The 21,869-nt window shown below is 42.5% G+C and overlaps 2 protein-coding genes across 3 annotated transcripts in view; both read left to right on the top strand.

Moving 5' to 3' along the window:
- The window catches only part of RPN2 (ribophorin II), a 29,156-nt gene extending 7,375 nt beyond the window's left edge, over window positions 1–21,781 (top strand). Inside the window, exons 6-18 of one of the 2 annotated variants that reach the window (XM_081867708.1) lie at window positions 305–439; window positions 3,534–3,710; window positions 4,629–4,747; window positions 5,977–6,082; window positions 11,304–11,395; window positions 12,102–12,216; window positions 12,982–13,176; window positions 14,617–14,703; window positions 15,447–15,542; window positions 16,216–16,291; window positions 17,710–17,839; window positions 18,863–18,949; window positions 21,467–21,781. In XM_081867708.1, the coding sequence (XP_081723834.1) occupies window positions 305–439; window positions 3,534–3,710; window positions 4,629–4,747; window positions 5,977–6,082; window positions 11,304–11,395; window positions 12,102–12,216; window positions 12,982–13,176; window positions 14,617–14,703; window positions 15,447–15,542; window positions 16,216–16,291; window positions 17,710–17,839; window positions 18,863–18,914 (1,380 nt within the window). In that variant the 3' untranslated portion in view covers window positions 18,915–18,949; window positions 21,467–21,781. The remainder of the gene's footprint in view (window positions 1–304; window positions 440–3,533; window positions 3,711–4,628; window positions 4,748–5,976; window positions 6,083–11,303; window positions 11,396–12,101; window positions 12,217–12,981; window positions 13,177–14,616; window positions 14,704–15,446; window positions 15,543–16,215; window positions 16,292–17,709; window positions 17,840–18,862; window positions 18,950–21,466) is intronic. The other variant, XM_081867709.1, reaches the window with a different exon arrangement.
- Window positions 1–21,869, top strand: part of MANBAL (mannosidase beta like) — a 353,967-nt gene that overhangs the window by 309,695 nt on the left and 22,403 nt on the right. The window lies entirely within an intron of this gene.

Genomic DNA, 21,869 nt, shown 5'->3' with positions numbered 1-21,869 from the left:
TCAAATGGCATATAAATCTTGCTCAATAAATAACAACCCTGTGTAGTGGCAGAGAGACTGCATGGTGCTCATTTTCATATTTGCTTCCAGAAAAAATTCGTTTGCAAATAACACAGAAATAAGCACTAAACTTGTGCTAATTCTGCTATATTTCTGGAAGTGGCTTTTGCATCATGTGAAAGTTCAAATACAATGTATAAGAATCAGGGAAATGTCAGGAAAACTGAATAAACGGTTGTATGAATGCAGCCCTGGTGGCTGTCATTCAACTGCTGCAAAGTTCTTTGTTATAATCCTGTTCTAGGATCTTGTTGCCCGACTGGATGACCTTGGAGGGGTGTATCTGCAGTTTGAAGAAGGACTTGAAGCAACTGCATTGTTTTTGGCTGCTACATACAAACTCTCTGACCATGTAGGAACAGAGCCAGCAATGAAAGAGGTACTCATTGAATGCTGCTTCTTTCCCTGATCAACAGTACTATATACTTTTTGGATAAGATATGTGTGAATAATTATTTATTCAGGCATAAACTGCAAACCTGAAGTAGAAGAATTTGAACTGATGCATGAAGGAGTGAAGTAATATCTGCCATCGTTTAACCACTCTCTTAGCTAGACCTCAGAACAGCTTTTCTTTCATTTATCAAAATAAATGTTAATATTGCCTTGTAGCAGAAGAGTAGCTGTATTGATCTGTAGTAATGGGAGGATGTAAAGCACAGAGGTAGCGTAACAACCGGCTGATCTTACTGAAAAGGGTTGGCTGTGCATTTGCAGCACATATGACCCTTTGGTCCACATGTACCAGTGGCTTCTTAACAGTCCCCAGGCCAAAAATAATTGGAATAGGAAAACAAGGCATTGGTATTTTAATGGATGTGCCTGGAAAGGTTATGACATATCCACCCATGAATTATCCTGATGATGAGCACAGCAAGAGTGTTTAGAGTTTTCCCACTAATGGCTGCATCCAGTGGACACAATCCACTCCCACCAGGGTGCAGCTCCCACATTCAGAAGATTCTGATGTAACTCAGTAGAGCTCTGTGGTGTGCATCACCCCACCCTCTACCACTTGTGAATGTGCATGGCTACACGGACAGGCATCATGATGTATAGGGAGTCGGGGGGGGTTGCTTTCTAAAATCGTTCCCACCTCTTCTCTCTCTCTCTCTCTCTCTCTCTCTCTCTCTCTCTCTGCCTGGTGCAATATTCTCATGCCTGTGCATGGACATAGGGGACAAGAGAGGAGATGGGGCTCAACTGAGCAGTGTAGGGGTGTACCTAGATTGTGCCCATTGTGTCTGTTCAATCATGCAGAGCTTTAAAAAATGACAGTTTTGGATTAGGTGTGTCTGTTCTTGTTTTCGGTCCTTCCTCACCCCTGGAAAAATCTAGATCAAAAATATGCTATGAGCATATGCAGAATTTTCCTAAAGAACCTGTACATTTCAGTGCATGCAAAGCTAACTTTAACGTGTGTTTGAGTTGGGGCAGGAAACGTTTCGTGGTGATTTGAGGTCAGGAATAAAGAAAGCCAGAACTTCTAATCTAAAGCGAATCCATTTTCTAAACTTTAGTGGCAAACTGAGTTATTTTTATGGCATAAAATAACAAATAGATTTAGGTTCTTAAAATGCCTCGTGCTTGGGCATGTCATAGTGACATGATGGAAATAAATTTAACAGGAAAGACTGTAAATGAGTTTCTGCTTTTAAAAAATATGATTGATCAGGGCCTTAATTGGTGACCTCATAAAGTAGAGACAGACTTGTAGAGCTTATGTGCTGTCCCTGGGACATGTTTTTCCCCATGGTAGGTTAAGATCCTAATCATCAAGCTCTTTCTCTGAACTGAAAATACAATTAATGTCTAGCATCTCTAATTCTAGTATAAATGCTAATAGGCTGAAAATGCCCCAGGTTATGAATGGGGAGCTTTCAGTCACCCTTCTTCTGCAAAAAAAAACTTGATGTGGAAACACTTTTTTGCCATTGTGGCTTGACACCATCATTCAGGTAAATCTAAGATGACAAATTATAGACTGCCAGACATCAAACAATGGTTTAAAAAATAATAATTCCAAAATTGGCCCTATTAAATATAATTACTCAGTATGGATTAAAAATTATGTTGTCAGAAACTGTTGTTGTTGTTTTGCATATAAATTTTCTTTTGTTTCAAATAATAACCAATATTAAAAGAAAACAACTTCATTTTAACTTAATGAGGCAATGCTAGTTTTCAAGTCAGTTTCAGGAATTATTTGAACCCATGGTAAGGTAAAGGTAAAGGTAAAGGGACCCCTGACCATTAGGTCCAGTCGTGGCCGACCCTGGGGTTGCGGTGCTCATCTCACTTTATTGGCCGAGGGAGCCAGCGTACAGCTTCCGGGTCATGTGGCCAGCATGACTAAGCCACTTCTGGCGAACCAGAGCAGTGCACGGAAACGCCATTTACCTTCCTACCAAAGCAGTCCCTATTTATCTACTTGCACTTTGAGGTGCTTTCGAACTGCTAGGTTGGCAGGAGCAGGGACCGAGCAATGGGAGCTCACCCCATCGCGGGGATTTGAACCGCTGACCTTCTGATCAGCAAGTCCTAGGCTCTGTGGTTTAACCCACAGCACCACCCGCATTCCTGAACCCATGGTAGGGTATGGCAATTTGCCATTTCGTTAGAAACAGTGATGGCAGTGGTGAATTATCTGGGCCAACGAAGATCTATCTCACGGGTTTGAAGACTGTTTACTGAGCCGCAGGAACATGAGGAAATGGGGTGCACAAACCAATAATAGGAACATAGGAAGCTGCCTTATACTGATTCACACCATTGATCCATCTAGCTCAGTATTGTTTACTGGCAGTGGCCCTCCAGAGTTTCAGGCAGGAGTCTCTCTCAGCTCTACCCGGAGAAGCTGGGGATTGAACCTGGGACCTTGTACATAGAAGGCAGATGCTCAACCACTGAGCCACAGCCCTACCCCCGCTCATTCTGCCCATCATCGCCCAAACACTTTTTTCCTTGTTGTATGTAAGGATAAATGTGACTATAATTAAGGGAACAACTAGTTTAGGAAGTTAGGCCCAAACAGGAGGCAAGGCTAGAGTGAGAAATAAGCTAAAGGAGAGACAACCTGTTGTACAGTAGAACCTCTACTTATGACCGCCTCTACTTGGGCCCAATCCAAGTTGCGACCGCAGCAGACCCAGAAGTAAATACCGGGTTTGCCGTGATTCACGCATGCGCAGAAGTGTGCTGCTGCCAAATGCGCCTGCGCACAATGGCACTTCTACCAGCGACCTGGATCAACTTATGGACGGACCTCCAGAACTGATTATGTCCATAAGTAGAGGTTCCACTGTACTTCCTTCTATAATAAAACCATTTCTTGTCTTAATTCCTACTGCCTACTCTCTATTAAAAGAGAACATTGCATTGCTTCTCCCTCTTTCTTCCTCTCCTCCAACCCATTGCTTCCAGGGCCTTTAGTCTGCACATGCATCATAGTTTTATGATTTTTCCTTTTTCAGGATCAAATCATCCAGCTGGTGAATGCAATTTTCAGCAAGAAGAACTTCGAGGTTCTTTCTGAAGCTTTTAGTGTGGCTTGTGCTGCAGCTTCCCTTTCCCAGAATCGTTACCATTTGCCAGTCATTGCAGTCCCTGATGGGCCTGCTGCCGTCTCCCACCACCAGCCCATTTTTAAGGTGAGTTGCTAGACTGTGATCAGTTGTGTTACTTCAACCTATAATTCCCCTGAGTCTGAGAACTAAAACAGCCTAGGGAAGAGAACACTGAAACTGTGTCATAAATCAGGGACAGTCTACATGCCCAGGGTCATGAAGCACTCAGGGGTCAGATAGAGAGGGCTATGTGATAGAGCAGAGTATAAATTTGGAACTTGCAGAAATAGGAATGGGGTTTCTAGGATCCAGCTGAAACTGTAATGCTTCCTTGTTGTTTTTCCAGTTGCCAAGAGGTGTAATGTTGTTGATGTAATCTTGTAATATTTGTAGTACTGAAATGTTTCGATATGTTGTTGTATTGCTATTATGTTGCTACAGAATTGTTCTTACGATAGTTGACTTTGAGAAGTATTCCTGTTTTCTTTGTTGCAAGCTGCCTTGAGCATGATTCTTTTTGTGGAAAAGGGGCGTACAAATAGAATTACAAATGCATAAATGAAAATATTGCCCCTCATGTTGTTGTTGTTGTTTTTTAATCACATAAAGGGTAACAATGGAGGGAAGTCTGTATGCATGCCCCACCGTTGACCATTCTGCACTGAGCAGGAGGACTGAGGAGGCTTGAATCACCTGAGGGCTCTTAACAAGCCTGCCCCCAATCAGGAAATCTATGTTAGTGGGCTTCCCACTTCCCAGCCCTTTCAGCCCTTCCTGCTCCATGCAGTGGATATTAGGCATGGAACTGGTGTGACTGTGCTTCCTTATCCTCACACCTTCTTGTTAGATGCATGAATGGGCTTTCAGTAAAAAGCTATGTAAAAGTTGATATTAGTCTTTGGCAGACACGCACACAAAACAGGTCTGCAATTTAGCGGGTAAACTTCAGTTGCTGTGGTTGTGGGAAATAATCTAATCTTGCAAGTCTTTCTCATTCTCTAGCTCCAAGTGACCAATGTTATGTCACAGCCCCTGACTCAGGCAAGTGTGACCTTGGATCATGCAAAATCGGCTGCTACTAAAGCCACAGTCCTTCAACAGTCTGCCTTTGCCCTGTCTGGGTAAGGAAATATATTTTTGTTTTATTTTGGCTTCGGTTTTATTTTTTTCAGGGTGTGTACAGAAGACAGTCTGTTTTGAATTGTCTATTTTCTGGTACCCTAGGAAGAACTGAGAGAAACTGGGGCAGGTAGAAAATACACACGTTCCTCAAGCATACTGTTACTTAACTAGTTTTTTTGGGGGGGGGGTTTCCAAATTCAGAGTAGAACAATTCTGTAGGCTATGTTCAGGTGCTTTGTTTATTTGTTCATGTTCCAAAAGCATCAACCAGCTGTGTGATTTTTTTGGTTAGTGATTTCTTTCTCCCCCTCTCATAACACCAGAACATCCAATGAAACTGAATGTTGGAAGATTCAGGACCAATAAAAGAAAGTATTTCTTCATGAAGCACATAGTTTAAATTACGGATCTCACTTCCACAGGAGGCAGTGATGGCCACCTACTTGGATGGCTTTAAAAGATAATTGGACAAATGCATTGAAGAGAAGCCTGTCAGTGACTGCCAGCCATGTTGGCTATGTTCTACCTTCACCTTCAGAGGTATTGTACCTCTGAATACTAGTTGCTGGGAAGCACAAGGGGCTGGAGTGCTGTTGAGGTCATATCCAGCTTGCAGGCTTCTCACAGGCATCTAGTCAACCACTATGAGAACAGAATGCTGGAATAGATGGCCCATTGGCCTGATCCAGTGGCTGTTATGTTCTTAGTTGGTGACTACCTTTGTTTGTTTTGGTCACTTTGGCGCTGCTTCACCCCCAGAGACTCCATTGTCTTGCAAGACAGGTAGATGCCTGCAACAACAATACAGTCATACCTCATGTTACGTTTGCTTCATGATACGTTTTTTCAAGTTGCGTCCTGCGGCGACCTGGAAGTACCGGAAAGGGTTACTTCCGGGTTTTGCCGCTCGAACATGCGCAGACGCGCAAAATGACATGCGCAGAAGGGCTAATGGCAACCCGCACGTGCGCAGATGCACCGCTGTGGGTTGCGTTCCTTTCATGTTGCGAACAGGCCTCCGGAACGGATCCCATTCACAACCAGAGGTACCACTGTATTTGAATCGGTGTAGCTTTCCTCTGTCAATTTTATCTAGCTGCTTCTCTTTTCATTGGCTTGCTATTTGAAGCGATATGTTCCAGAAGCATCATCTCACCTTCTGATGACTTTTTGTTGGACACATGGCTACCAATATCCTGCAATTTTACCACTGTTCTTCTTTTAACAGAAATGCCTTTGAGCTGAATTTCATGAGTGTCAAGCCTGCCAGTGGGTATTACGATTTCGCGATCAGTGTCGATGGGGACAGTCGCTTTATTGCAAACAAAGTTGAGGTGGGTATATGTTTTGAATGCATTTGGACTCTTTGTAATCATGGATTGGAGCCAAGTTGATTTACATTAGCTGGAAACGTTTCTCTTACCAATTTGTATCCCACCCTGCAATGTTAAAAACATTGTCAGGGCAACTTAGCAAAATAATAAAATATGGAAAAATGGAAAAGATAAAAAATAAAGAGAGACAATTTTTTTTAAAAAAAACCAAACATTTCCATCATGGATTTTAAAGCCTGAAATGATTCGTTTTGGGGCAGGACCCACCTAGCATCCTATTTCAATACCCCTGACCTTGACTCTGCATCTTCCTATGCAAAATTATAGTGCAGAGGGGAGGGAACTTATGACCTTCCAGATATTGCTGGGCAACAACTCTCTTCATCTGGAACCATTAGCCGTGCTGGCTGGGGCTGGTATCAGTTTGAAGTCCAGCTACTCAGGAGTCTATTTTGGAGGCACAATGAATAGAGAAACTGCCCAGCAACACTTCAGGCAAGGGTTCAAACTTTTTTAAAAAATGGCACCTCTCAAGCAAGCTATCTCTCTCATGTAGGAAGCAACCTCCCTCTTCTGAAAAGACTTGCTGTATTTTGTACTGCTTGCTGACCATTAACCTCTCATTCCCTGACTTTTGTGACCTTTGCTGAAAGACCAGGTTTTAAAATCATGATCCTATTTGATCCTTGCTCATTTAGGTTTTAATGATATAGGTGTGGAGAGGAGCTGTGTTTTCCTTGTTAACATTTGGCTTTTAATATAAAGTTAAAACAAGAAGTATCTGCTTATCTTTGTGTAAGAACCAGAGGTGCATTATGTATATCTCTTTTATGCATCTTTTTTTTTTGTCCAGTTTCCCTTTAAAAAGATGTTATTTCCAAAGTCACAGCAGTTACAGTAACTGCAAGCAACTGGTGTTTGTGTAGGTTCCTTCAAATGCTGCTTACGCTACATGTTTTGGTTTGGGGCTCTTTTGCCCTCAATTCACTGTTTAATTGAAAAATTAGCATTTAAGTCTTGCTGCTCACTCAGCGTGGAGCAGCTCGAAGAAGGCACTTGTTTACAAGTGCTGACCTCTGCCATACATATCAAAATCAATGTGGTAATTGGAGTAATAATCTCCCTTCAAGCATCAGAAGGGGATTGATGGTGCTGCTTAAACACTCTGGAAGCATGGACGAGTGCTAGTGGCCGTGCATTAATGGTGATGGCTTTGTACGAACACGGCCTCATAATAAGCCACATTGTTCCTGGAGAAAGCTGTTGGGAGAGCTGCTTTTTAGAGGCTGTCATTAGCATTAATTCTACTTAGTGCACCAGAATTTTTGACAATTATGATCTAAACTTGGAGGCTAGCGTGCTAAGCATTTCCTGACATTAGTGTGTGTGTTATATGAGTAACACACACACACACACACACACACACACACACACACACACTTTAAAGCAGCCATGCTTTTCCAATGGTGCTATGCAATCCTAATCCTTACTTGTTCGTACAACAGTGTGCTTGGTGCTATACAGAACAACAAGAGAGGAAGCTACATGCATGTGCACATACACACCGTTGCACTTGGAGCTTGAAGAGGTTTACCTTCCTATGTTCGTTATGCGTCAACCCCACTTAGTATCAACAGCCATTCTCCTAGTGCTGGAGCTTCCCAAATAGTGTCCACATGTATCATGGTGCCCTTGAACCCTGTCTCCCCCTTGGTGCTTGGCAAGGCTCCCAGTATATCCTAGTATTTATTCATTTAAATAAGTTTAGGGGGTGCTTTTTTTTGTTTGGGGAGGGATTGCATATTTTTAGTTGTGCACTCTCTTTTTGGTCCATTCTCATTGTTGTGGGTGGTAGCTGTTTTCGAAGAGTTTTCTTCTTCTCTGAAATTGATTCCCCCCCCCCCCACACACACACACAAAGGATGCCAGTGGGCTCCAATGGGTGTCTTGCACTTGTGAAAGATGTTGAAAAGAAATCCTGAACATGAGCCTGGGTAATTTGAGGGGGAAATACACAGAGAGGTTTTGTCTTTCTTATCAGTTTCAGGCCTTGTACATAGCAGGGAGACATAACAAACATACAGATGGAAACTCTCAGAGAACTACCTGACCAATCCTACCTCTGCAAAGATAATGCTAAGCAGTACCTCCACCATCACTTTGGTTAACTGTCTTATAAGCAGGACAATTAACCCTTAGGTTAGAAACTGAGTGATCTTGGCCGTCAAGCTTCCATCACTCCTTCTGAACAGCAGATGCGTCATTCCATGAGTTCCTGTCCTTTCAGGAGATTGCAGTAGTTATCCCTGAGCTGCAACTTGGTTAATGCACCTGCATCCATTAGCTCTACAATCCCTTGCTCCTGTAAGTCTCTTAGGTGAGGACTTTACATGCTATTACTGCATAGGAGAGTGTGCGGGGAGATATTCCCTTTGTTGTTCTGCTTGTCCTTCTGAACTCTGGTTCCGGTTCCTGAACAGGGCCAGCACACACACTCGTATCAGACCCGCTCATTGAGATTTCTGCTTCTTGATTGGTTGGTTGGTCTGGGTCCTTGTGTTGGCTCATGCTTGCAGGTAGGATTTATTCAGTGTTTGCTGGTTCCACGTTGCCTGGTCTGGATCTTTCATCAAAGTAAACACAGTGGCATACTAGCAACTTGCACGTCTTGGGCTGGTGGGTTCTGTACCCTTTGCACTTTTTACCGTACCCCACCAAGACATCTTTAGACACTCAGTCTCCCTGTTTCGAGCACTTTTCACTTGGGACATACACATGAGCTCTGATGTCACTTTGGCCTAAATTTGGTTTTGCCAATGCCACATCTCTTGTGGGGTCATCTCAATGGCCTTTGGTGGCAGTTGGTCCTGTAGGTAAGTAGCCGCCATGATTGCATCTCACCAAAATGAGTTGGGAAGTTTGTCATCTAGCATCATGGCTCCCGCCATGTCTACCAGAGTCTTCCTCTTTCTTTCTGCCACTTGGTTCTCTTTGGGGGGCACATGGTACTGTGGTCTGGTGCTCAGTGCCCTGTTTGTTGCTTGAGGAACTCTTCCATTTCTTTCCCCGTTTGCTCTTTCCCCATTGCCAGTGTGAATTATGTCTGGTTTCTGCTGGAACATGTAGCTGGTCAACACTACAAGTTTCTCCAGCACCTCATTCTTGTGCTTTATGAGGTATGTGGTGTTGTATCTGGGGTAGACATCAATTAATGTTATGAAGTACCTGTTCCTGGAGGGATTTGGTGTCTCCATTAGTCCACTCAAGTCTCCAGTGGGCACTTGGCTCTGTTTCGGCTGATCTTGGGCAGTGGCATCCATGTCATCTTGGCCTTCATGCAGCATGCATACTTCATTTATGCAGGGCATGCTGGTATCACCAGGTCCTTTGCTGAGTGTTTCTTCACACTAATAATAATAATACCTTTATTGTCAATGTACAACCTTTGTACAATGAAATTAACCGAGCCTCCACACATACACACACAAAAACACTCGATCGCATTGCACTCTGTGTGCTTGTCGCACAATACACCAACCCCGAAAGTCAGTTGCACTATATTATTTTCCGTTCAGCAGCCTACTAGCCCATGGATAGAAACTGTTTTTTAGCCTGATTATACTTCTATATCTCCTGCCCGAGGGTAGAAGATTAAAGAGGTGCTGGCCGGGGTGTGAATCATCCCTGAGTATTTTTCTTGCTCTCCTAAGGCAATGATCCCTTGCGATGTCATCTAGCAGGCTCAGGGGACAGCCCATGATATCATGTGCTGTGTTCACCACCCTCTGTAAAGACTTTCTGTCCGTGGCTGTCAAGCCAACATACCACACTGTGATACAATATGAGAGGACATTTTTATTGTGGACTGGTAGGTCATCAGTTGTTGTTTAACATTGTTCTTTTGCAAGACCCTGAGGAAATGGAGTCTCTGTTGGGCCTTCCTAACCTCCTGAGTTATATTGTTTTTCTAAGTGAGATCTTCACTAGGGTAAACTCCCAGGAATTTAAATGAAGAGACTCTCTCCACACACACACACACACACACACACACACACACACCCCGGATATACAACAGGGCTAATTCCCCTCTCTTCCTCTGAAAGTCCAACACCATCTCCTTTGTCTTGCTAATATTTAGGTGCAAGTTATTATCTAAGCACTATGTAAATACTTTTTGAACCTCCCCTCTGTACGTTGATTCATTTCCACCTGTAATTAGACCCATTATGGTAGCATCATCTGCAAACTTAATAATTACAGTGGATGGATCAGATGAAATACAGTCATATGTATACAACAAGTACAGGTAGGGACTCAGCACACATCCCTGTGGGGTGCCAGTGCTGAGCTTCAGGGTGGTAGATGTAACAGGCCCAATCCTCACTGATTGCATCGTCGTTTCTGTGCCCTGGGCCTCTGTGCTAGAAGTGGATGCACTTGTTGTGAGGGTATTTGGCAGGCTGTTCTGACTTTATTCTCACCACTGATAAGCTTGCATAAGTGGTCATCTACCATTCCCATGGCTATAATATCTTCCCCTTTCTGTTAATAAGAACCTTTGCAGTCATTCAGAAGAAAGTTTTCTGTAAGACTTTATTATTAGTATCACAAATGGATTGTTTTTAAAATGCACATGTTGAAGTTTTGCAGTGTGCTGGGAGCCTGTTACCCAATCAGTCTACAAATCTCTCTTTTGTACGCTCATTCCTGCAGATTAGTACTGTTCTGATTAGTTTTACAATCCTGTCTATGCGCCTGTTTGTGTTTAGTTGGCTTCCCTATGATTAATTTTAAGAAAAGGGACCCATTTCTATTATTAGCATTTTAAAAAGAGAGAAATATATAGGCAGTTTTTTAAAAAATTGTGATGATAACTAAAATAGTACTTTTTGCAGGCAGCTTTATCAGAATGGAACTGAATTTTGTCATCAGAAAGCTAGTTTGGTATAGTGGCTCAAGTGCTAGATGGATTTAGATAGTGGGAAACCCCTGTTCAAATCCCCACAAAGCTTGCTTGATGACCTTGACATTCTGGGGGACTGGTTGCTATCCTTAACCTACATCACATGGTGGCTGTAAAGATAAAAAGAGGTGGGAATGGGGGAAGCATGGATGCCACCCTGAGTTCCTTGGAGGAAGGGCAGGATAAAAGTAGGTAATGATGTCAGCATTCGGCACCTTGCTTTATCTGCACCTTACAGTTAAATTTACTTATTTGCAGCTGAAAGTCAAGGTCTCCACAGAAGTTGGCATTTCAAATGTGGATCTCTTCACTGTGGATAAAGACCAGAGTATTGCACCAAAAACTACCAGGTAAAATACCAGTAATTCAGAAGGGCAGGACTTTGAATCCAGGCTCTTTGCTAACCTTTTTTCATGGCAAGGGTTTTTGTTTGGTTGGTTGTTTTTTGTTTTTTTAGGTAGCTAGTGTTTGTGATAGACACAAATGCCTATATACTAAAAATGATTAGAATTTTATCACATTCCAAGACAGTAGTCATGTAAAATCTGGGTGTGCCAGATTGCCATCGCTGACTTTGGCTACATTCCTATGATACATTTAAAGCAGTATTGGCATTCCATCATTCCAGTCCTGATCTAGCCCAAACCATTCAGTCTCCACCCATCTATCTTCACCCCAACCTTTCTGAACGTGCTGGGGGAAATGGTCATCTTTCAGTGGTGTGCTTGAGTCTCCTTCCTTCCCTCCTTGGAAAATCTGGTCAGTTCCCAAGATTTGCAAAAGCAAATACCCCTGAAATTGACACTGTATGATTAGTCTAGAGGTGGGCAATTAGCAACATGTACATAGGCACACCATCCTCCTTTCTAGCAGATTGGGGGGGGGCAGCATAACCAGCTCCAGACAAACAGCTTTCTTGTCATGTCTCACTCATTTACTGGAAGGGCAACATTCTGTTCTGCGACTTGGCAGGCTCTCTCACCTGTCAGTATGCTGCAACTGGTACAAGTTCCTCAGCGACACTTTGTTATTTTATCTTATTTTTTTCCTTTTCAGGATCACGTACCCAGCCAAAGCCAAAGGATCCTTCACTGCTGACAGCCATCAGAATTTTGCCTTGTCCTTCCAGCTGGTCGATGTGAACACTGGAGCAGAACTCATCCCCCACCAGGTTAGCTGGTCCATACAGTTACCTTGTTGTGCATGCTTGCTACCCATAGAGATCACTTTGGCAAGGAAGCCCTATGGAAGGGGTTTTTCCAAGGCTAGTTCATTCTGAATTAGATGGTGACAGAAAAGTTGGAGGGGAAATTCCGCAAACTTGCCATAAACAGTTTTGAAGTAGGGGATGCAATTTATTAGGGTCAGGGGGAGATTGCGGTATTCTAGAGCAGCAGAGGGGGGCTGGATTCAGTCAGCAAGCCAGATCCTTTGAGATACAGTTCTCAGCTTAAAAACGTACCAACGTGTGTACAAAGAATGCATATTCTGCGTGCAAAAAGTGCATATTCTAGAGTAAAATGCATTGGAGTTTTACAAAAGTCACTTGTCCTTTCTTGCGGTAGAAAACGTGGCACAACTGGAGATCCACTAAAAACATTCTGGGAAATATCCTGCGGTGAGGATCTTTGCTTCCAGCCAGAACCAGGTCCTAAATTCCTCTCTGGAAAAGTGGGTGTCATGTGACAATATACAGCCTTCTAATTACATTATGATAGTAAAGGTGCAGAATGTAAAACAGAATGAGGTGGTCAACTTTCCTCCCCTGAGCCCTGCATAATCTGCAACGGCTTCTTTAGCGATGTTTCCGGCAGTGGGCAGTCATTTGGAAAGTTCATTCCAAGCTCTGAAAGAAATGAGGTGGTGCCCAAAGCCTTATGATGGATGTTAGGAGATGAATGCTAGCACGAGTTTAAAATCGCCTCTTCCTCTTCAGACCTTTGTGCGACTTCACAATCAAAAGACTGGGCAGGAGGTGGTGTTTGTTGCAGAACCAGACAGCAAAAACATCTACAAGTTTGAACTGGACACTTCAGAGAGAAAGACGGAGTTTGATTCAGCCTCTGGAACCTACACCCTGTACTTGATCATTGGGGATGCTACTTTGGAAAACCCAATCCTCTGGAATGTGGTATGTTGCTCCATTTGCACTGTGCCCTGCCTTTGGTTTTAGTGTTATGCAGAGAGAAGTAGCTGCAATCAGGTGGAATTTCAAGGAACCAGCTTGTCTCAGACACAAATAAAACAGATTGCTGCATGGTTTTTCTGCATATAAAGGGCGGGCAAACAGAAATTGAAACCATTCCTCTGTTGGGATGCAGTGTGCTTATTAACAAGCTACCTCAAATAGTGTAGTGATGTAACTTGAGGTGTCTCTGCCATATGCATACTTTATTTCATCCCCCAAAGCTAATCACAGTTGTCTGCTCACAGCTGCTAATGGAAGTTACTACTGGTCTATTCTAAGCCTTGAGCTTGTCCTTTATTTCTTTTGCACGCAAAAAACAAAGGTGTTTTCCCTTGCTTTAACTTGCTTGGATGCAAAAGAGAAATTTTTTTAAAAAAAATACAATGAGGTAACTTCATTTAGGTTAATGTATTTTGACTGTGTACCCCAGGCTTCCTCAACCTTGGCCCTCCAGATGTTTTGCGACTACAATTCCCATCATCTCTGACCACTGGTCCTGCTAGCTAGGGATCATGGTAGACCAAAAACATCTGGAGGGCCGAGGTTGAGGAAGCCTGGTGCACCTAGTAACCACTTGGTTACCTAATCTGTCCTGACCCTTTTAAAAAATCACAGTGTTATGATATTCCCTGTTGTGAAGTTGTTGAAGAGTTACTCCTTCCGGCCTTGAAAGTTGGTCTGGTGCAAATCTTCATCATGAAATTGCATCTAGCCAGATCCAACGCTCTCAGGTTAAATTCTATTGAGAGAGGTTGCCACCTTCAATGTGAGCTGGAAAGCTGTAATGTTTTAACTTTATGCAGAACTTCCTGTTTCCTTTGGTTTTATCTGCATACACAAAATAGAATAACTTCCAAGACTGTATGAGAAGTTTCTCTCTTTAAATTTGCCCTTAAATTTGCCCAATGAATACACATTGAATGTTTTTACTTGTGTAGTTTTAACAAGTATATGAATGTAACCAGGTGGGTTGGGTTCGGCGAACTCATAATTCAATCTCATTGTTTATGGAAGAACTATTTTAATCTACAGTGGTACCTCGGGTTACATACGCTTCAGATTACATACGCTTCAGGTTACAGACTCCGCTAACCCAGAAATAGTACCTCTGGTTAAGAACTTTGCTTCAGGATGAGAACAGAAATCGTGCTCCGGTGGCGCAGCAGCAGCGGGAGGCCCCATTAGCTAAAGTGGTGCTTCAGGTTAAGAACAGTTTCAGGTTAAGAACAGACCTCCGGAACGAATTAAGTACGTAACCAGAGGTACCACTGTACTTAGAATGTGAAGGAAAGTTCTTTTTTGCAAATTAAGCTACGTTAGTATCATATGTTCTCCATGAGCTGTAAATCTTCATCTAGTAATTCCACTTATATATGCGCATAGGCTGATGTTGTCATCAAGTTCCCGGAAGAAGATGCTCCAGCCACAGTCCAGTCAAAGAGTCTTTTCACTCCCAAGCCGGAGATACAGGTACAGCATTTAGAAGCCAGGTGATAAGTTGGCTGTATTTCTCTGTCTAGGATGGGGAACCTGTGGCCCTTCAGGTATTGTTGGATTCCCAAGTCCCATCACCCCCAGCCAGTATGGCCAGTGAGCAGGGATGATGGAAATTATAGTCCAGCAACATCTGGAGGGTCTCAGGTGACCCATTGCTGCTCTACTTGTATGTTTTGTTTTTAGCTGTTCCAGCAGTTGTTTTAAAAGTCCTCTAGCCTTAGAGGAATCTGCCCTTTTAAATGTTGTGTTTGTAGAACTTGGTTTTCATGCTGAGTCGGCATAATTGTGCTGTCTGTCTGTCTTCTTGTCCTCCCTCCTGCCTCAGGTGTTAACACACGTCCATATAATCCATTTCTGGGGCACTGAGGCACTTCCCACTTGCTTTAAGCTCGCATTCTTCTCTGCCATGCAGAGGCAAAAGAAAACTAATTTTATCCAGAAATGTCTTGCACACTCATCTCCTGGACAGCCTCCAAAATTTGCATTGGGAAGTGCGTTAGGATGATGTCTAGTAGGTCCCTGTCAGAAGATGACACACAAAGGAAAGAGCCACCTCAAGAGGAAGAGAGGCTCCTATGTCACTCAGCAAACTACAGAAGCCCCAGCTTTAATGTGCAACAGTGTAGATTCCAGAATGTATCATTTTGATGTGGGTGGATGTCCTGGTTCCAGGGTTACCCTTCTTACACATTTTATCCATGAACTCCTCTTTATAGCACTTGTTCAGAGAACCTGAGAAGAGGCCTCCCACCGTGGTGTCCAACACATTCACAGCCATGATACTCTCCCCACTGCTTTTGCTCTTTATTCTGGTAAGTTTCTCATATCCAGACCAATGTATAGCCTTCAGACAACTGATACCACCTCCTCAGCTTCTAGCACAGGTAGTGCAACTCTATGGCAAGATATTCAAGGGGCAGTGCCAGCATTTTTTGCAGTGTGTCCTAGTGCTCGCTGCCCAGTAACGCTGCAAACTCAGCCTTGCCCAATCTGGTGCCCTCCGTATTATTTGGGCTACAGCTCCCATCACACTCAGCAAGCGTGGCCAATAGTCAGGAGTGACAGGCTGTGTAGTGATCTGCAGAGCATCAGGTTGTATATCTAAATCACCACCTTAACATATCTACAGTAAATCTATCCCCCTTATATAGCTCTGTTGGAATCATAGAATTGTAGTGTTGGAAAGGGACCCTGAGGATCATCTAGCTAAATCTCTACATTCCCAAATTTCTGCCTCCATATGGGAGACCCCAGACTTACGTGGCGATCAATTAGATGTTTGAATGCTGGGCCACATATCTTAAACAAATGCTATTTTCTGAGTGAAATTGAAAAATCTAATGTGTTGGAGGGTGAGCATTTGCACACACACTATATAATTTGAAGCATTTCTGAAGGTCAATTTTGTTTCGGAAAAGGTCGGTACGATCTGGATTTGGTTGTCCTCGGGGCTTTTTGTCTAAAGTATGTTCTGTACCTTTTCAGTGGATAAAGATCGGAGCCAACATTTCCAACTTCAGCTTTGCTCCAAGCACCATTATCTTTCACCTGGGTCATGCAAGTAAGTGCTATAGAAATTCCTCCCTATTTATCCTTTTCCACGTAGGCTTTGCAGGCAGGAGCCTGATGACAAAGTGCCTCACAACCTATTAGCGATAATGGGCATAATAGCGCTTCATTCCTCCCCCCCTTTCTCCAATCTTTCAGAAACACATGTCACCCATCATTTTTAACAGCTGTCATTAGACTGGGCTTCTCTTGCTTCCATTTAGATGCATTTGATAGCACAGCGCGTTCAGAGTTTTCATTTCAGTTGTTTATCCTTTGGTCTGCCCACAATTCTGGCAAGAGAGGCTTGAGGGATGCCTCCTTATATCCCTTTATTTAAAACATTAAGTTATCTTTATGCTCCTTGTTCAGTGCCAAAGCTTAGGTTCTCTGCAGCCAATTTCTAGCATCGCTTATTTGCCTAAAGAGGACAGTTGCCTCTTTGCAACTTATTTCAGAGAACATTGCTTTGCCTTTACAGGACATGGCTTTGGCACCTGATACACAAACACACACACACACAAATATGAACCTACCCTTTTCTCTTTACTATAATTTGTTTTAAACTGGTTTTAATACTATATTTTAAAATTGTTGTAACCCACGCTTGAGACCTTATGGTGAAAGGTGGGTAATTAATAAATAAAGAAACATGTATTTGTAATTCCTGGTGTTCCTGAGAGGCATACTGTCCTTTAAAATCCTGGGGAAACTCCTTTTAACATTCTACATCACTTCATATTTTTCTGGTGAAATGAAAAAGCAGTGCCACTATTTTAGAAATTCTGGGTTGGATTCATTCTGTTAGTGGTAGCTCATGCAAGGGCTTCTGCTACTGCAACAGAGCTCCCCCACCCCCCACCCGATTGCCTCGGGGTGGGGTCAGAAGAACCCTCCAGAGGGAGGAGAAGGGGGGTTGTTCTGTCTGGCAAGCTGAACTACAGGCGCTTGTGGAATAATTGCCATAGTGCTGTGTTGAATTCCTCCTGGTCAGTCAGCGGGTGCTAGTCAACTAATTATTACTCAAGAGTAAAACCAATTGAAATTAATGAACATGACTTAAGTTAGGTCCATTAATTTCAATATGTCTATGCATCAGCTGTAGCAAGTTTCATTATAGCGTCTGACTCATTTTTTCTAGTCTAGAGTTCTCGGTTCTTCCATATACATGCAGGGATGTTGGTTACCTGTCTACTGTAAGAAGCATAGAGTGTTGTTTAGACAGCTTGCGATGTTGGTTTGGGGTCTTAGCACTTTTCTCAATATTTAGGCTTATTATTGTCTTCCTTTCCAAAGGTCCAGACATTGACAGGAATACCCAGTCACTGGGAATTAATATGCAGTTATCGTATGCTGCCCATTGCTGTGGATTTTTATTATGTACCTCCTTTTCAAATTTAATCTCACCCACTATGCCTTGCCTTTTCCTAGCAATGTTGGGGCTCATGTACGTGTACTGGACTCAACTCAACATGTTTCAGACCCTGAAGTATCTGGCTATCCTGGGAAGCCTCACTTTCCTAGCAGGCAACAGAATGTTGGCTCATAAAGCAGTTAAAAGGTAAGGCGACCAAAGTGGGGGTTACAACAGAGCCTGTCTCCTTGAAGAGAGCTTGGCTGAGTAGCAGACCAATCATTTAAATGTGGGGTGTTAGGAAGAAGTCCAGAGCTGAACATTGAGCTGACATTCTTAAGTGATAGAATACGGGTAGAGATGCCTATCTGCCATACTGGCTTGTGATGTCAGTAATTAATGGAGGGCTTCTGCAGGGCCACAGAGTAGACACCTCTGACTTAGGATATCCTAATGTTGTATAAATGAACCAGGAACTGCTACCTTGTCTTATAAGCATTTATTATGGAGACTGAGAGAAATGCAGAAGGGGACCTTTCTGCACTGCAAGCATGGAGTCAGCTAGAAACTGCTTCTCAGCCTGGTAAGCCATTCTGGGTGTTTCCACTTCAACATGTCGGCTTGGCTTCCATGTGGCCATCAAATGTTGTCAGGGATGGTGCGGAGGGAAACCAGTTGAGGTCAATCAGCACAGCAAAGCTGACACAGACAAAACAGCTTGCAGATGTAGTTTCAGTTGGCTTCCTGTGGTGGTGAAGGTAGTAAAAAAGTAAAAGCAGGCCTAAGTTTCTGTTTTGTTTCTTCCAGGGCTTCTAGTAGCTCGAAAGGATAATCAAAATGCTTTGGGCATGTTTTGATGGTGCATCAAGTTTGCAATTCCTTTCTTTATTAAAAACTTAAAATAGTTATTTAGCTGTCAACACAGATAAAAGAATTCAGTTTATCCTCAAATGTCTAATAAAAGTCCATGTAGTAAAACTGCTATCTACATGGCTTTGCCCAGGCCAGCGTCACCTGAACCCATGTCTGTGGGCAAGAATTCTCTTTAAACATGTCGCAAAAGGGTGGCAGTCCTCGATGCTCACCCATATCTCAGTAGAGTTTCTGGAAGGCCTGGTTTTGCTGCCTGCATGCTTCTCTTTTCTCTGTGTTGTCTGTTCCTTGAGCAACGTTGCTGTCCTTGCCTTTACTGTCCTCTCTGAACCTTTTCCCCATCTCTCCTTTTGGCAGGATCGCTGCAGAACAGAGCAGTAGGTTGGCAAAGTATAGAACACTGCGGTAAAAGGGGGTTGTGCTAGTGACCAGCTCTTCCTAGAAGTAAGGGTCCTTGGATGTTGCCTGTTGCCCAGCCATACTAGCTGCTTCCATTTCATGCTCGTCAGCCGCCTCTCCCTGAGCCAACATAACCTCACCTGAAACCTCTTTCCACCCACCTTGTATGCCTTTGAACCTGGCAAGGGGCACATTTTTTAAATTAAGTTTCATTTACAAGTTATCATCTCACCATTCAGATTCCTCCTTGATACCTTGGTTGTGTTCCAAGCCTGCGTAAATGTCTTAATGGCCATCTTACACAAGCATTCTTGCTTAGTAAGGCTCTTTACCATTTTTAAAAAAGTTTTAATTTAAACCTCTGCTTGTTAATTAATCAGTTAAAAATTAAATACTTGTTCAAAATCCAATTTTTTTTAAATATCCTGCTTTCCTTGCATTAATGGACTGAGGAGGCTCAAGTGATCTACTGAATTGCAGATCTGACTTAAACTGCCTTTTTAGTATCATACCTGTGTGTTGCATCAGTAACTAGGTCCAGCAGCACAGGATTTCACCTAAAAGTCTGCAGAACAGTCATCCTTGATTCCACCACACACACACAACTGCCCAGTATCCCACATATTGTTTCCCCTTCTACTTTTCCAGTCAGGCAGATACCAGATTTATTTTATTATTTCATTTAAATTTCATGTATTTATATTCCACCTTTCTTCCATCCTGGAGCCCAGGGGGATGTACATGTGGTTCCCAGGCAATCTCCCATCAGGATGGCTGTGGCTCCATCTGCCAGAAGTAAAGTACTTCGCAGAAGTAAAGAATATTCATATTTATTTAGATTGCACACCTGTGGCTTTGAACAGTTGAGACACTTGGAAGCTTGAGTCTGGATTGACCACAAAGTCTCACAAATCGACTGTTGTTTTCATGTGGTGGATATATCCCATCTCTGCCCTGAGATACTATGTGAAATTGGGCTGGCTGGCACACTATTTGATTTTTCCCCCCTCTGCATGTGTGTAACACCTTCATTTCTCATATTTTATCCATTCATTCTGCCTGGTCTGAGAAAAGGAACTTGGAGAGCCTTCTAAGCATATAATAGCTTAGAAGCTGAAAGCTAGGTGCCAAAATACTCATGCTCTTTGCTTAAAAAAACCCCCTCCTCATTCTGCAATCAGAATATGTTGTACCAGTTAAGTAAATGTATTAATTTTGCTACTCAGATTTGTTTTTGAAAGAATATGGTATGTTGACTGGAGGCAGATCAGATAGAAATGATAATGGGTAATAGAAGAGAGTGTGAGAACTGTACAGGGCAGTGAAACTTCGAGCACTGAAAGCTGTCTTATAAGTTTCCATGTTTTGACCAGCCCACTGCCCACATATTTCAAAGTTCTTTTTTTAATACAGCAGTGAGGGCTAGAAAGTTTTTTCTTTGAGAATGAAAGATTTTTTCAAGATGCCAAATTCAGCACTGCTTCTCAGATTCTGTGGTGAACACAGGGTGCCAACATGGATGAAATATTTTGAAGCCAATCTACATTGTGGATATAAAACTTAGGAATGTACAGGCCATTTATTCTCCTTTGTTTTATAATGTAAGCAAATATTCTTGTAAATTCTGGGTTTTGCTCCTAGGTCCGCATACTGAAAGCACAGATACTTAAGAAGTTGTTTCACAGAAGTCCCTTCTTAAATTTTCAAGAACGTATGGGCCCAAATATGCTACGTGGCCTTAGCTACAATCCTCCATGTATATATTTTGAGGAGGGGTGATGATAATCTCTTGTATTACAAAATTAGGGTTACTATTATCATTCTGTTGAATATACTGAAAGCAGCACCCTTCACTTGCCAAAGGAAAGACATGAAGCTACCAGGAGAGAAGTATCCCAATCTTACTGAATATCTAAGAAACCGTGTTGCTTTCAGTATTATGCTCTGGGCCATAGCTAAAAGCAGATATTTGCATGGGTGTTTTTTCTTGCCAGCAACATTTTAATGCATCAGAAATGCATCTATATGTGTGTTATTCCTATTTCCGTTGTCCAGTCACATTGCATGTTGGATTTCAGAATTTAGAGCCTTGCTATCTTAGTAACCCATCACCCTCATCCTTTAGATGCAGGTGTTCTTTATGTACTTTATACTATACCACTTGGGGCTCAGAAAGATAATGGTCAGTTCATATTGATCAGTAAAAACCAGTTTTTGCCTTATTTTGTCCTAATAGTTAAGTTTTAATAACTCAATATTGGCTGCCATTCTGTGCACACTTAGTTGGAATACCCATTAAATACAGTAGGAGCTGACATCTGAATAAGCATCCGTAGACTGGGCTATAACAATTTACATGTTTTACCGTAAACACCATTTTAGTGCATGTTTTGTGCATTCTTCAAGCTTTTGGCCATCCCTGAATCAGGCTTCATAATTTTCATTACGATGCTAAATTTATATATTCACTGTGCCCAAAAAGGAGGGCATCTACTTAATACATGGAATTGTTATTCTGCATCTGCATTTTTAATTTTGCAAGTTTTCTGTGTGTCCTTCCAGAACTCACTGATGCAAGAAGAAAAGAAAAACTTGAAAGAAATCCAGTTTGAGCTCCAGAGGGAAGGAGCCGAAGAAGAGTTTAAAATACGGAAAAGAATTGCCTCTAATACGGAAAAGAATTTTGTTGGATTTTTTTGTTTTTGTTTTTTTAAGAAAAAAAAATTCCCCACATTTTGTATTTAACTGACTGTTTAAGTGCTTTGAGTTATGGCATAAAAACCTGCCTGCCACCAAGGATTTTAGAAACTGTCAGGCTCCAAGAATTTGTTTTCCTATTGTCTCCTTTATTGAATAAAGAGGATGAGACAAAATGAACTGTAAATTTGTGAGGGGTTTGCAGATGTGCAGCCTGGCTTATGACTTGTGTCTGTACAGGCCACTTGGTTGTTTGGACTCTCCCCAC

Source organism: Podarcis erhardii (genome assembly GCF_964252035.2).
Source record: "Podarcis erhardii genome assembly, chromosome: 6".
NCBI classification, from domain to species: Eukaryota; Metazoa; Chordata; class Lepidosauria; order Squamata; family Lacertidae; genus Podarcis; species Podarcis erhardii.
The sequence above is the reverse complement of the archived record's forward strand: the minus strand, read 5'-3'. Positions and strand labels throughout refer to the sequence as shown.